This window comes from Choloepus didactylus, chromosome 23, assembly GCF_015220235.1.
Source record: "Choloepus didactylus isolate mChoDid1 chromosome 23, mChoDid1.pri, whole genome shotgun sequence".
Lineage (NCBI taxonomy): Eukaryota > Metazoa > Chordata > Mammalia > Pilosa > Megalonychidae > Choloepus > Choloepus didactylus.
In genome coordinates, this window is record NC_051329.1 from 2,403,272 (window position 1) to 2,417,764 (window position 14,493).

The following is a 14,493-nucleotide window of genomic DNA, read 5'->3' on the forward strand; positions in this document are numbered from 1 at the left end:
AGAGCCATTTGGTTTTGTAGTACTGCTTTACACATCCACGTCATTTCAGTATTTAAAAGAGAGACACCATTGAGGCTGTCCCTTAAAGCCCGTTGTATAACACTGCTCAATGCATCTGTCCCAGCACAATGTCCTCTGTGCCCGATGACGGCACAAACAGCCGCCAGTGACCGTACCAGTGAAGGTCTGTCTGAGCCCATGGAGCTTTTAGTAAGGTAGAGTTGCCCCTGATGGTAAAGTCTTATGAACACTCCCTGAGCCCAGGTAGTCCTAAAGTGCATCTTTCCATCCAACCTGGGGCCACCCAGGGCCATCAGTTAGCGCCACGTAACCAGTGAGTTCCTCCGGAGCCACCTGGCAAGCATCGGGCCTGTTAACGCGGTCTGCCCCCACCAGCCACCTTCCTGTAATGGCAGGGTGGGGACTGTGCTCTGGCAGCCTTCCCACACTCCTTGTGTTGAGGGGATTATGTTGCAGGCAGTGGTTCTGTTCACAACAGAGACGGGCTGTCTGGCTTACTCTGGCACACCCCGGTGGTAGCCACACCGTACCATCCCCAAATCGTAAATGTCCCTCTTTTTCTCTAATAAATAGTGAAATGTTCAGCCTTGTTGTCTAAACAGTTTGCATGTTGAGTGGCTCTTGCTATTTTATACTGTAAGAGAAAAAAAGTTCAATTCCTGGGGTTTCCAGATTAATTGGCCATTTCTTTGGATCTGCATAGTTCTGTCTGTGGTAGCTCGAGTCCCTTTCTGTTTCTGCATCTAGGAGGAGCGATATATACCAGGGTAACCCAGAAACACTAGAGGTGGGTAAGTGGCCGCACACCCAACAACCTGACGGATTCACAGAATTTGCATAGGAGTGTGCCCATTGTAAAAAGACTTTAGTGTTTGACCATATGTCAGTTCCTTGGGCTATACCACAGCAGGGACAGAAAACAAGGATATGGGTCCAGAAATACATATTGGGAAGAGTCTTAATTTTACACCGTCATCTGTCTATTAAAGTTTTGAATGTACTTAATAGTACTCGAGCAAAAAAAAAAAAGCTCTACTATTTATTATTTCTTATCTGTTCTCCCAAAAAGGTATTTTAAATCTTCCAGAGGTTCACACTTACATCTGTCTGCTGGAAGTTCATCGGCTGCCTCTCCTTCAAGGGCTCCAGCACTTTGTTTTTCAGTGTTTTTTCTATGAAGGAGTCTAGGAGAGAAGGGCTGGTTGGGGGGTGCTGTTTTTATTCTATTGTGTATCCCTGGTTTCACTCCCATTCACTTGACACAGGCGTGAGTGATTAATAAAGCCTTATGAGGCCCTTCCCAGTTGGGTTCCAGCTGGTCCATTGGATGCTGCTGCTTTCATTTCCAAAAAGAACTCAGTTCCTGGACTCCAAGTGTGGCTGAAGGGAACATTTGTAGGAAAGGAGAGCTGAGGTGAGGCACAGTAGTGAATGGCTCTAAGGCGGCCCCTGGTGACTGAGCACATCTCTCCATTTCAGGTCTCCCACACCCCAGCTTGAATGGGCTCAACAGGCGCCTGGTTCTGGGTACCCTCCTGACCCATATCAAAGCTCCCAGGGGTTCCCTTGTCCCGGAGAGACTAGTCTCCTGGCAGGCTTTCACTAACGATTTCTTCAGGTATGATTCATTTCTGTTTTCCTAGTAGCTTGTGGTCTCCCAAAATGCATGTAATTTCCAATGTATGTTCAGTGCTCCTGGCAGTTCCTGTGAAATTTCTGATGTAAAAGCTCCTCCCCATCACTTCCATCACTTTGTATTGAAAATGGGAGTCCAAATCCAGGGCTCATTTCCTTCCGGAGTGCTTTGGTCACTTCTGAGGCTTGCTCTGTCCTTGAGAAGCCTCTACCCATCCTGTGACTGTATCTACAGAAACAAGAAGATATTTATAATTTCCACATGCTTTTGGCAAAACAGTGGTCTATTTGCCAGTCCTCACCTGGTGTTTGCCCCTGGATTGCACTCCTTTATAGGGGGCAGACGCCCAGGTTTTGGGTTTTCTGTAGCATGGGTTAAATAGTTTTATATTTTCTGGATGGTTCTTTGCATTTGGGGTCCTATAATAAGATTCTTCAGCCACCAATACATGGTGCCTCCCCTCCCACCCATAATGAGTAAATTGTGGATGTAAACAAGTAAGAGCCATTTCCATGAAGTGTTCAAGAATAACAATTCCTCTATCTTCATTATAAAGCCAACCTTGAGAACTAGCATCTGTTTCTTTTACGTCAAAGCCCCAACTTCTTGCTGTCAATAGATCCTGGGCTGAATACTGAGGAGGAAAGTTTTTTAGTCTTGTATCTTGTATCAGAGAAAGTACCAGTGATGAGGATGGAGGTTTTAGCTGCTGCTCTTGCTTCTGAATCTGCTATTCAACTACCTTTTAGAGTCCATTTCTCCTTTCTCATGAGTGTAGAGATGTAGTATGGCAACTTCTCTAGGCAGCTTCACTGTTCTAATAAGGCTAAGATTATGAAACATGTTTAATTTCTTTTTTACCTGATGCCAGGAGTCCCTTTTCTTTCCAAATGGCCCCATGAGCATGAACTATATTAAAGCATAGAGTCCGTATATATGTTTATTTGCTGTCCCTTTCCCAGAGGTAAAGCTCTGATGAGTGCAGTGAGTTCTGCCCATTGTGCAGACAAACCTGGTAAGGAACTCAGCTCTCCAGTAGTGTTTGTAGAGTTACCACTGCACAGCTGGCTTCTTGAGGTCCTTGCTCCAGGAAGCTGCTTCCATCCCTGTGCAGCTCAATCCCTGGATGGCCTAAAGGCTGGTCGACTACACCTGGGCTGCTGGAACAGTCGTCATCAATTATCCGTACAGTTGTGCACTGGGTCCCCTTCCCCACTTGGGAGTACAGTGGCCAGATTTCAGCTCGAAGCAGCTTTTAGGGTGATGTTTGGGTTATCTAGCAGAAGAGCTTGATGTTTACCTAACCGTCCGGTGGTGAGCCAATGGCCACCTTCCTGTTCCAACAGTGGCAGTACACAGCGTGGCGTACGCACTGTGGGGCTGTCCTAGAGGGAGTTTTTCAGCTCCTCTGAGACAGGCGCAGGTGGCTGCCACAGCCCTCAGCCATGCTGGCATCCTTGCTGGGGGTGGGGGGAGGGCAACTGCTCAGAAAAATAGGCCACAAGACATCTGCCATTTTGAGTAAGAACTCCTAGTTTAATTACTTGTCTTTCATGTACAGAAACGTCAAAATATTTTCTTGGGTCTGGGAGCCCTAGGACTGGGACTGTTGAAAGTTCTCTTTTTTTCTTTTCTGGAAGGCATTTACATTCTGTACTCCAATTTAGAGGTTCCTGTTCAGATCCTGTCAGGGCTGTATATAAGGGTTTTGCTGCGAGTCCAAAGTTAGGTATCCATATTCTACAGAATCCTGCCATCCAAAATTCTTAGTGGTTCTGCTACTTGGGCTAATGCCTCCTTCCAATCTGGCAATATATTTCTCTGTCTTTAGATAATTCAAAACCTAAATATTTTACTGATGTTTGTGAAATTTGAGCTTTTTTCTTTGAGACTTTGTAACCTCAGTCTACCAAGAAATTCAGAGTTTGAATAGTGTTAGCTGATGCTTTTCCCTCAGGGAAAAGCAGTGCACAAGCTTGTCCTGGGGACACTTCTGTTGACAACCTGGAGAAAAGGTTATCTGGGCATTTAACTTGGTAGCAGGTCTCTTCCCAGCAAGTGGATGGACAGTCCAGTACATATGCTTTAAATGTTTGTCCCTAATTAGGCAGTCTAGCACCTGCAACAAAATGGTTTATTTGCTCTTTTACTGGATACTCCTGTTATGGTTAGAAATTGCGTTGTTTTTAATTTAATGCTGAGTACATGGCTCCTGTATCAGCAAGAAAGTCAGTTGACTGATTTCCCCCTGTGCTGTCACCAAGGCTCCTGGTGGGGGACTGTGAGAAGTGGTGTTTCTCCTAACAGAGCCCTGGGCCCATCATTCCAAGTCGCTGTCAGCTGCATTGTCCTGTTGGGGCATCTGCAATCTGGGGTCACCACCTTCCCTTGGGGTTTTCTGTGGGGCCAGCTAGGGCGATCCCTCTCCCAGTGCCCTTCTTCCTTGCAGTAAGCACAGTGGTTGGTTCCTAATTTCTTATTTCTCAGGGAACTCCTCCTGTCTCTCGAGGGGGCCCCGGGGTCTTACCTTCCTGCTGTTGTCTCGTCCTGGCTGTCCTTGGTCCACTAGAGCCCCAAGAAGTGCCATTTGCTTCCTAAGGAATCAACCAGGGGTGCTGCTTGATTCTGGAGTACCGTTCTTCTTTAACTGGTCCCTGTTGTTTTAAACCTTGAAGGCGACATCAGCCAGCCTAGGGACAGGCAATCCTGGTCCTCTGTCAGTTTTCTGTAGCTTCCTTCTTATATCAGGAAAACTCCGAGTTACAAAGGTCATATTTTAATTTCTGGCATTCTCTGGACTTTCAGGATCTACATCCTTTTACTGCCAGTAGGTAGTATAAGTTCTTTAAAGGAAAGCTGAGGGACTTTCCTTTGGTCCCTGTCTTCCTCTGTTTATCTTTTGGAAGCTTACAACCTTAAGGACCCTTTTTGCAGACCTGCAACAATACACTCTATAGTGCTCTAATTTAGCCATCACTGCATCATTCAGACTCCACTCAGGATCCCTCACCTGTACGGCTAAACTTGCTGCACCATACCCTGGGTTGCTGGGATTTTCTCCTTGTTTCCTGTCTACTTCCTGCTTTGCCTTTTCTATTACATTCTCTGTTCTTCTCCTGTTATCAGGGCATTTGACAAGGTCTGAATTTGACAAGGTCTGAATATTGGCCCAATTTGGATTACAATTTGCAAATATCAAAGCAATTAAGCTTTCTGTTTTCTTTGGGACCTGCCTATAGGGGGTGTTATTTTTCCAGTTATATCAAACCTGAGGGGAGAATGGGCTGCACTCATATTCGAATCCTCTTGGGCCTCCCTGTCCTCTTCACCTATAGGCACTTGCCAGAGGAGAGGAGTCTTGCCAGTGGCTCTGCTGCTGGTTTGAGAGAGCAGCCCCAGCCCCAGTGAGTGCCCTGGTAGGTATAGGAGGGGAGACCATTTCCATCTCAGGCTCCTTTACCTCCTGGGAGCTGCCTCCTCCCCAGATCTACTGCCCCTCAGTGACAGGGTGGAGGGGGAGAAGATGGAGTTTAAAAGGCTCTATTAGAGCCCCTGGCTTTGAATCAGGGAGGGAAATTTATTTTCTCCACTAATATTTGCAGGTAAAATTTTACATTTTCTCATCAACATTGACTGCTGGGAGAGACAAAGGACTGCGCATACATCCTCTCATCCCAGTACTGCTCTCTCTTACAGAACAACTGACTATAAATACAGGGTCTTTTCTATGGAGCCATCCTCAGGCCATTTCTTTCTTGATTCTAAATCATATAGAGATCAGACTTGTGTTATAGAAATTTTTTTTTTCAAAAGATCATAACTATAACCCTTCTAATTTTTCACATGCAGCTTGAAATGCTACATTCAGGAATGATACTAGGATCAGAGCTTTCTATTTTAAAGAATTTCAGTAATCAGTAACCAATTAGGAACATATGAACAATACAAATACAGTAACATGCTAACAATTTTAAAAGACACTAAAAACTTAATTTTATTACATACCAATTAATTGCTGGATTTACTGTTTCTCAGGAGTATACACCACAGACAGAAGGGTGTAGAGGTCAGAGCAAGGGAGATCGTTCTGGAAGCAGAACCCAGGGTCTTAAAACCCAGGTCCAGAGGATCTAAGATGGCGGCATAGAGGAGTGGAAGCTAAGCAGTCCCCCTGGAACAACTAAAAAAACAGAAACAACTAGTAAATAATCCAGAATAACTGCAGGGAGACGAACGTGACTGTCCACTCATCACACACCAACCTGAATTGGGAGGAATGCCTGAGATCACAGCATAAAATCTGTAAATAAAAACTGCGGATCCAAATCGGGAGACCCCTGCCCCACAGCCCGAGCTACAAAGCCTCGTGGTGCCAGAGAGAAGCTTTCTCCCAGCAAGTGAATTAGCTCAGCTGAGCTCCAACTGGGGTTTTAATTAGTGAGTGTGAACTGCTCACTACGAGGTACGAATCCCCAACAAGTAGACAGAGGCTTTGGGTGAAGACTGACCTTGGAGAGCCGGAGGGTCGCCTCGGACTAGCTCTGTTCTTTTTTCGACTCAGTGGAGAAAGCCTCGGCCATTTTCAGTTCCCAGTTCTGTGACCCAGACGGGTATAGCACAGGCAGAGAGAGACCATTGAAATGCTAATGACCACCCCCTAAGGCATCCATCTTCTCTAAGAGGAAAGGGGTGGGGCCCAGCTCTACTACCTGCCTTTCATTCAGAACTTGGGGAAAAAGACCCACATCTCCTTACACCAGTCAAGAATCACAGGCTAACAGGCACTACCTGCTGGGCAGAAAAGCACAGTGACCGGAAGCATCACAGGGTGCACCAATTTTCTAAGACACACCCTCAGGGAAACCAGATACTGAATCTTTCTTCCTTCTGGGACCTGAGCCCGTTCTGGTCTGGGGAGGCCTGATTGGGGTAACCAAGGAAACCATGCCTAGACAACAGAAAACTACAACCTACACCAAGAAAAATGAGGTTATGGCCCGGTCAGGGGAACAAACTTGCACTTCAACTGTGATACAGGAATTGAAACAACTAATAAAAGTTTAGGGAAGATATGGCAAAAGGGCTGAACCATATAATGAAAACACAGGACGTACATAAGGTAGAAATTGAAAGTTCAAAAAACCAACTGGCAGAATCTATGGAAATGAAAGGCAGAGCACAAGAGATGAAAGACCCAATGGAGACATACAACAGCAGATCTCAAGAAGCAGAAGAAGACACTCAGGAACTGGAGAACAAGGCACCTGAAATCCTACACCCAAAAGAAGAGATAGGGAAAAGAATGGAAAAATACGAGCAACGTCTCCAGGAACTTAAAGACAAAATGAAAAGCAACAATTTACGTGTCATTGGTGTCCCAGAAGGAGAAGAGAAGGGAAAAGGGGTAGAAGCAATAATACAGGAAATAACCAATGACAATTCCCCATGTCTTTTGAAAGACATAAAATTATGGATCCAAGAAGCACAGCGTATCCCAAACAGAAAAGATCTGAATAGGCCAATGCCAAGACGCTTAATAAGCAGATCATCAAACATCAAAGATAAAGAGTGAATCCTGAAAGCAGCAAGAGAAAAGTGATCTACCACATCCAAAGGGAGCTTGATAAGACTGTGTAGATTTCTCAACAGAAACCATGGAAGCAAGAGGGAAGTGGGGTGATACATTTAAGATACTGAAAGAGAGAAACCACCAACCAGGAATCCTATATCTGGCAAAACTATCCTTCAGATATGAGGGAAAGCTTAAAATATTCTCTGACAAAGAGACAATGACAGAGTTTGTGAACACGATACCTGCTCTACAGGAAACACTAAAGGAAGCACTGCAAACAGAAAGGAAAACACGGGAGTGAGAGGTCTGGAAAACAATTTTGGGAGATAGTAGCACAGCAATGTAAGTACACTGAACAAAGATGACTGTGAATATGGTTGAAAGAGGAAGGCTGGGGTCATGTGGGACACCAGAACAAAAGATGAATGATAAAGACTGGAACTGTGTAACTCAGGGAAACCCAGGGTACTCAACGATTGTAATAAAAGGTACAAATATGTTTTTACATGAGGTAGAACAATTGAATGGCAACATTGCAAGGTGTTAAAAATAGGGTGGGATTGGGGGGAAAATACAGTCAATGCAAACTAGAGGCTAGAATTTACAGAAACATTGTATTATGCTTCCTTTAATGTAACAAAAGCAAAATAACAAAGCTAAATGTATATGGGGGGAGAATAGGGGAAGGGTATGGGACTCCAAGCATTGGTGATGTTGTCTGACTATTCTACTTTAGGTTAATGCTATCTTTCCTTTTGTCACCTTCTAGCTATCAAGTTTTTTTATTTTTCTCTTTTTCTTGCCTTTTTCTTTTGCCTCTCTGCTTTCTTTGACTCTTCCTCCATCTTTGTGGAAGAAATGTCCTTATATAGAGTGGCTATGGTTCTCAACACAAATACATGACTGTACAGGGAACCAATGACTGTTTACTTAGGACGGAATGTGTAGTGTTTGAACAAAACCGTCTTAAAAGAAATGGGTTGATGAAGAAACCTTGAGTGAAATAAGACAGATACATAAAGGCAAATATTGCAGGGTCTCACTGATATGAAGTAATTATAATATGTAATATAAGTTACCAGGATATAGAATGAGGCTAAAGAATGGGAAGCGGTTGCTTATTATGAGAATTTTCAACTAGGGTGAACTTAAATATTTGGAAATGGACAGGGGTGATGGTAGCATGTAATGAGAATAACTAACAGTGCTAAAAGGTGTGTGAAGGTGGTGGAAAGGGTAAACTCAGAGTCATGCATGTCACCAGAAGGAAAGGTGGAGGTGAAAAGATGAGAATGTATAAAACAGTGAATCTTGTGGTGGACAATGTCTGTGATTAACTACACAAATATTAGAAATCTCTCTCATGAACTAGAACAAATGTGTGACACTATAGAGGTTAATGAGAGAGAGGCATATAGGGAAAAAATATGTACCTATTGCAAACTGTATACTACAGTTACTAGTATTGTAACATTCTTTCATAAACAGTAATAAATGTACTATACCAAAACTATGAATCAATAATGGAGGGGGGGGGACATGGTTAGGGGTATGGGAGGATCTGAGTTTCCTTTTTTTTTGTCTTTATTTTTTTTTTTGGAGTAGTGAAAATGTTCTAAAAATTGAAAAAAAAAATTGTGTTGATGGATGCACAGCTGTATGGTGGTGCCATGGGCAATTGATTGTACATTTTGGATCTCTGGATAGTTGTAGGGTATCTGAACAATCTCAATAAAATTTTATATATATATAAAAACCAGGTTCAGGGGACTCGAACCTCCATATGGACATCCCGATTCACCTTTACCTTGCTGACCCACTTACCTAGTGAGATGTCCAGACCTGGACTTGGAAACTGTTTCTCTCTTTGAAGTGCCGCAGTGCCAAGAGCCTGGAGTGCCGGCAGAGCAGAAGGAAACCCTTGTTGCCAAGCTTCTTGATTAAAATACAGCAGCTGCAAAACACTTGATTACCGTGCTTACCTGTCCCTGCTGGGCTCCAGAACCTTGGGCAGGTGGACTCCTTGCTGCTTAGGAGCTGGTCCCATATGGGGTTGCCAAAGTGGTACTGATCAGAAGCAGGGGGTTCACTGCCCAATGTGCTCAAATGACCAATTCCTGAGACAGCAGGGTTTCAAAGAGAGAGCTTATTGCCAGGCGCAGAGGAGGAGATCAGATGGCCTATCTGCCTAAAAAGCTATTTCCCCAAACTGCAGTAACTCTGATAGTTGTATAGTATCAAAAGATGGGCAGAGTTTAGGATAATGAGCACAGTGGCTCAAGATGACGAGGTTAGAGATGATCGAATTATTGAGCATGTGCAGACTGATTATGTACCTAGTTGCAGAATGTATGTAAGAAAATGATGGCCTTAATATGATGGGCATGATTTTTAGTATTATAATGAGGTATAGGTCACTTATAGGTTGAAGTTTAAGCTACAGCACATGTCAGAAGGGCCGATTTTGGTTTAATCCAGCTCCATCTAGGAAGATAGTTTAGGAATTAGGGTGGGTTAGTTCTGGCCTGACTCAAGTTCTTTCATTAATAAACATTAGGGGCTTTCTTTAGTGATAAGACTTCAAAGTTGGAAAACAGGATTGGGGGTACAAATGGGGCCAATCACAAGATAGAATACAATCATTATAAAGATCGAGGCCCCTGGGTTACAGTTCAGAAATTTCAAGTACTTTCTTTTGGATACTAATATACTAGAAATTAAGTATATCTATATAATGATACAGTAATCATAATTTTTTGTTAACTCTTAATTTCTGTTACAAGATCAGAAAGTCTCAATTCTGCCTTCATATAAAAATCACCTGGGGCACTTAAAAAAAATTACCCAGTCTGCATCCCCAAAGACAGATTGAACTGGTCTGGGTGGGTGTTCCTGAGCTCCCTCGGGAACCCTGAGGCCTGCAGGGTTGAGAACCATGAAATGGGATGATCCCAAGGAATGATTCCCAAAGAATCACTAGGTCCCTGGGCAAAAGTGCAGATTCTCCAGCCCCATCCCCGGCTTGCCATCCTGGACCTCAGGGGAAGGGCCGGGAGGCTCAGCTTTTAGAAAGCCTCTGGGGACATTTGCAGACGTCATCCCGAGTCCCTTCTAGTTCCACCACTTTGAATCATCATGACGTCATCATGCATCTCTACCCTGAGCTGTTTTCCTTTAGCTAAAGCAAGAAATGGGTTTCTAAAGAAAACAGTAAAATAGTTGTTCTGCCTCATTGCTGTTATTAGGGGGATCTTAATGGGCAAAGAGGCCTTGTACCTTCAAACTTCCTGGAAGAAGTGCCTGACGACGTGGAGGTTTATCTTTCGGATGCACCGTCCCACTACTCTCAAGAGACACCAGTGCGCTCAAAGGCCAAAAGGGTAAGCAAATGCATTCCACACTCTCTAACATCTGGCCCCTCTCTAATATGATCTTTGCCTTGATATTTTTGTAGTTTGGGCTGAAAAGCATACTCCCTGATTTTTTTTTTCTCTGCCCTTCCATGGGGTTGTACCTGAAATTTCTTACTCCTCAAGCGTCAGTGAATTTATTTAAGTGGCCCTCTCCATCCCAGTCAGTCCCCTTCCTCACAAAGGAACTCCCCAGCCTACCTAGGGACGCACATGCAGCTTGGCTGAGGGTGGCAAGGCGAAGGCTCTTCGTCAGCTCTGTCGGGCACAGTGGTGATTTGCCCTCTGTTAGGACTCTAGTTCTCCTCCTAAAGAGCAAAGGACTTCTCGAGCATATTTAACTATTAGATTACATTCATGTTTACAGTCTCATTTTTATTTTATTTCATCTCTGCAAGTTTTTATATATTATATTTTATATATATATATTTTTATTTCTTTGCTCATCTGCTTGGAAACAGAAGAAGAGTGTTCATTTCACACCTTAATCAGGCACTGTAGCCTTCACGTAAGTGAGCAACTGAAGATACCTGTAAAGATACCACCCTAAGCTACCTTCAATGGACTAAAGTGGTAGACTTAGGACTTCACTGTGGGGCTAAACAAAAGAAAAAAGAAATATGTCTCAAAAAATCAATGGACCTAACATAGGAGGGTATCACTGAATCTCAGTTGTAAAGCAACTGAATTTGTAGTGAAACAAATCATCTATAGTAACAATTTCCTACTATTTACATTAAGAATATTACAAAAGGCCAACATTGGGAACATATTTCTTAACCAGCTAATTGTTTGTTTACATAGAGAACTGTTCCAATGTCTGTCCATAAATAGAGCTGCATATTGCATTGTTAGCCACTCCTAGAAAAAGCACAACCTGACAAGTACGTTTACTATAGGAAATTTTACTTAAATGAAAAACCGCATAACTCAAGGTCAAGCAGATGAGGCGTAAACAACTGGCAACCCCGAGTAAACTCCACACCCAGATGCTGGCCTGAACTACCAGAACTTATTTTTCTCACGTAACCTTACCTCTCTCTTACAAGAGAGCTTATGCTTCTCTTCAAAGCACAAATAACCGTACTGAACACAGAGACGTGTGGTCAGACTGCTTTGCTGGTGTACCAATGCAATACTAAGTTTTATGAAGCACGCAGCTCAAGCCAGTGCATTGGACAGAGTGGATGGTATCTTCAGGGTACTTTGGGATGCTTGACTAGGTGTTTTCCATTAGAACTAGACCTTGATTTTAAATCCAAGCAAGCTTGAAGCCCCTTGGCTTAAATCATTTGCCTGCTGTAGAAGGACACTCACACTAGGGGGAGGCTGGCCCTGGAAGGTGAGGGTGCAGAGGCCCAGCCTCTGACCTGGGGCCTGCAGTCGACTGTAAACACGTGTGGGGCGCACTCGCCGTGTGGCCGAGCAGGAAGAGCCTTCCAGGCACTGGAATAGTCCCAAGTGCTCCCTCTAAGAATGCGCCTCTTCCGTCACTCATGAGGGCCTTTAAGCTTTCTTTGATTGTAATTAAGGTTCATTTTAGTTTTTTTTTCTTTCAACCAGTGTGCCATCTCCAATATTTCTAGAGTATGCTAACCAAACCAGGAATACATTCAATAATATCAGGATTTTATACAACCAAGTAGTTTTCAACTATAACAACATTCCCTTGAATTTTTGCTTTTAAGATTTCTGATGGGTACTTGGCCAACTTTCCTATCAGCCCAATTTAAAATAACTAAGAAAATTGTTACCTAGCCTGGTTTTGCCAAAGCAGTGGCCACCCCCTCCCCCCAAAAACAAAGCCAAAACCAAACCTTTCTGACCCCACCCTGCCTCTTAGCTATGCTCTGGGAGGGGGTGCTTGCTTCTCATGGCATACTGTAACAATTGAAAGAAGAAATGACCCATGCCCTTTACGGTTGGGGGGGGACAGGGTGGTGTCACCACGTGATTTGATGTTGTTGGCGCTCGCGCACTCAATAAACTGTCACAATGTACCTACTAGGTTCCTCCTGAGGGTTCAGGTTCAGCAAGGAGAGCTCCATCCCCCACAGTCCATCTCCATTCGGGGCCACCTACATCATCTATGGGTTCTGGTAGTCCTGGGAGAGGCAGGGAAATGTCCTCAAGAAAGAAAAAGGGGCTGCTTTCCAAAGGCAAGAAACTGCTGAAAAAGCTGGGTGCGGTGAAATGATTCATGTGCTTCTGGACAACTTCCAAATCTATGTAATTTTCTTTAATTCCAAACTAGGGCTTTCATGACTCAAGTACTTCCTAAAAAAAATCTTCTCCCTTGACACCAGTAGAGACATGCACTTTTGCACAGCCATCCACTTTAAGCATCTGCAAGGACACAGAGGTGCTGTGGCTCTCTTTGCCAGTCTCCGTGGCCAGGCTGCTCTTACTGTCCAAGCTCTGATTCGGGAGGTGGGTGGGTGGGTCCTACTGACCCACAGGGGCATGGTGGCCACCTGCCCACCCCCTCTGTCATTTCAGTCTCATGCGTTTGTCAGCCACTCTTAAAGGAATGATTCTCGACTTCCCTTCTCAAAATGCTTGCCTCATAATGCATCACCCTCACTCAGCTCTGGTCTTGAAATTCCTAGTTTAATCCTCCTTGATGTTCTGCCTTATAAACGCACAATGATTTGTACTGTCTAATAAAAAACGCAATGTAGATTTTGTGCTGTGCCCTCGGTGGTCCTCACCTTCACTGACACAGTTGTTTGAAGTCAGGCCTTGTGGGCTGTGCATCCTAAGATATTGGTTATTGCCTTTACAAAAGCAAGCCAGACAACACACAGAAAATGCTTACTTACTCAGTCATTCAGAAAAGAGAGGACAGGAAGTAACTTGATTTCATAAAGTACTGGTATTCCAACCTACCAGAAAGCTGAAAATCGTCTCTGCTTTTAGAGTGACACTTTGTGGCATATTGATTTCTTTTACTTTCATTGTTTGTCAAAACACCATATGCAGTCATTCGACGATGAATGAATACGCAAACATTCGACAATGAACAGCACACAAGTAAAATAATCCACATAATGCATAAGCCACACCCAAAATATCTCAAGGTTAACTATGTTCAAAATTATTCCATACCAACCTTCACCATTGGCATTTGAACAAAACACAAAGTTGGTGGCAGATGTAATTTGATGGTTACTATTTTGTAATTCTTGTCCACTTGTAAATTGTTTTTACTCTTTATACATACTTTTCAGACTGCCTTTCTTTTGTAATTTATGGAAGGTTTATAAATGAATGATCAAAGCTTTTCCCATTGTGTCTTCAGAAACTATTGTAAATTGTACTATACCAGTATGTGTTAATTTATTAAAAGAGAATCACTTGATGTGTGGCTAAGTGCTGTGTGGATGTGTGCATGTGTACAGTTAGTGTAAAAATATTTTATAGAAATAAAATTTGTTATTTTATATGATGCCATTTATTCTGAATCTTTTTTCATACCAGCCCAACTAAATCCCTTTCATACACACACACACACATATACCAGGAAAACTCGATAACATTACCTTTCCCAGTCTCTTTCCTCAAACACAATTCTGACCACCTCTGTTTTGCGTTATCTACAGAATGCTGTCGCACACTCTCACTGTTGACAGTCCACTCAGTGGTGAACAAAAGGTCTTGAGCATTGAGTCACAGTATTTCTGAATGAGAAAACTCACTCACAACAGAACTTGGAGGTGAATTCTAACCATATTCATTCATATTTCCGTTGGGCCAATTTAGAATTCCAAAGATGTTAATAAAGAGTTAATCCAACTTAAGACAATAAAATACAGCTTAGCTTCCCAAACCTAAAGAATTATCTTCAATGCTTT

General features: G+C 43.3%; 1 protein-coding gene across 6 annotated transcripts in view; it reads left to right on the forward strand.

The window, feature by feature from the left end:
• RIMBP2 (RIMS binding protein 2) overlaps positions 1 to 14,087 on the forward strand; it is a 220,841-nt gene extending 206,754 nt beyond the window's left edge. For 3 of the 6 annotated variants that reach the window (XM_037817065.1, XM_037817066.1, XM_037817067.1), the window contains 2 exons: positions 10,475 to 10,609; positions 12,648 to 14,087. In XM_037817065.1, the coding sequence (XP_037672993.1) occupies positions 10,475 to 10,609; positions 12,648 to 12,836 (324 nt within the window). In that variant the 3' untranslated portion in view covers positions 12,837 to 14,087. Of the gene's footprint in view, positions 1 to 10,474; positions 10,610 to 11,100 lie in introns of all 6 variants that reach the window. The other 3 variants (XM_037817069.1, XM_037817068.1, XM_037817070.1) reach the window with 3 other exon arrangements.
• The last annotated feature ends 406 nt before the right edge of the window (positions 14,088 to 14,493 follow it).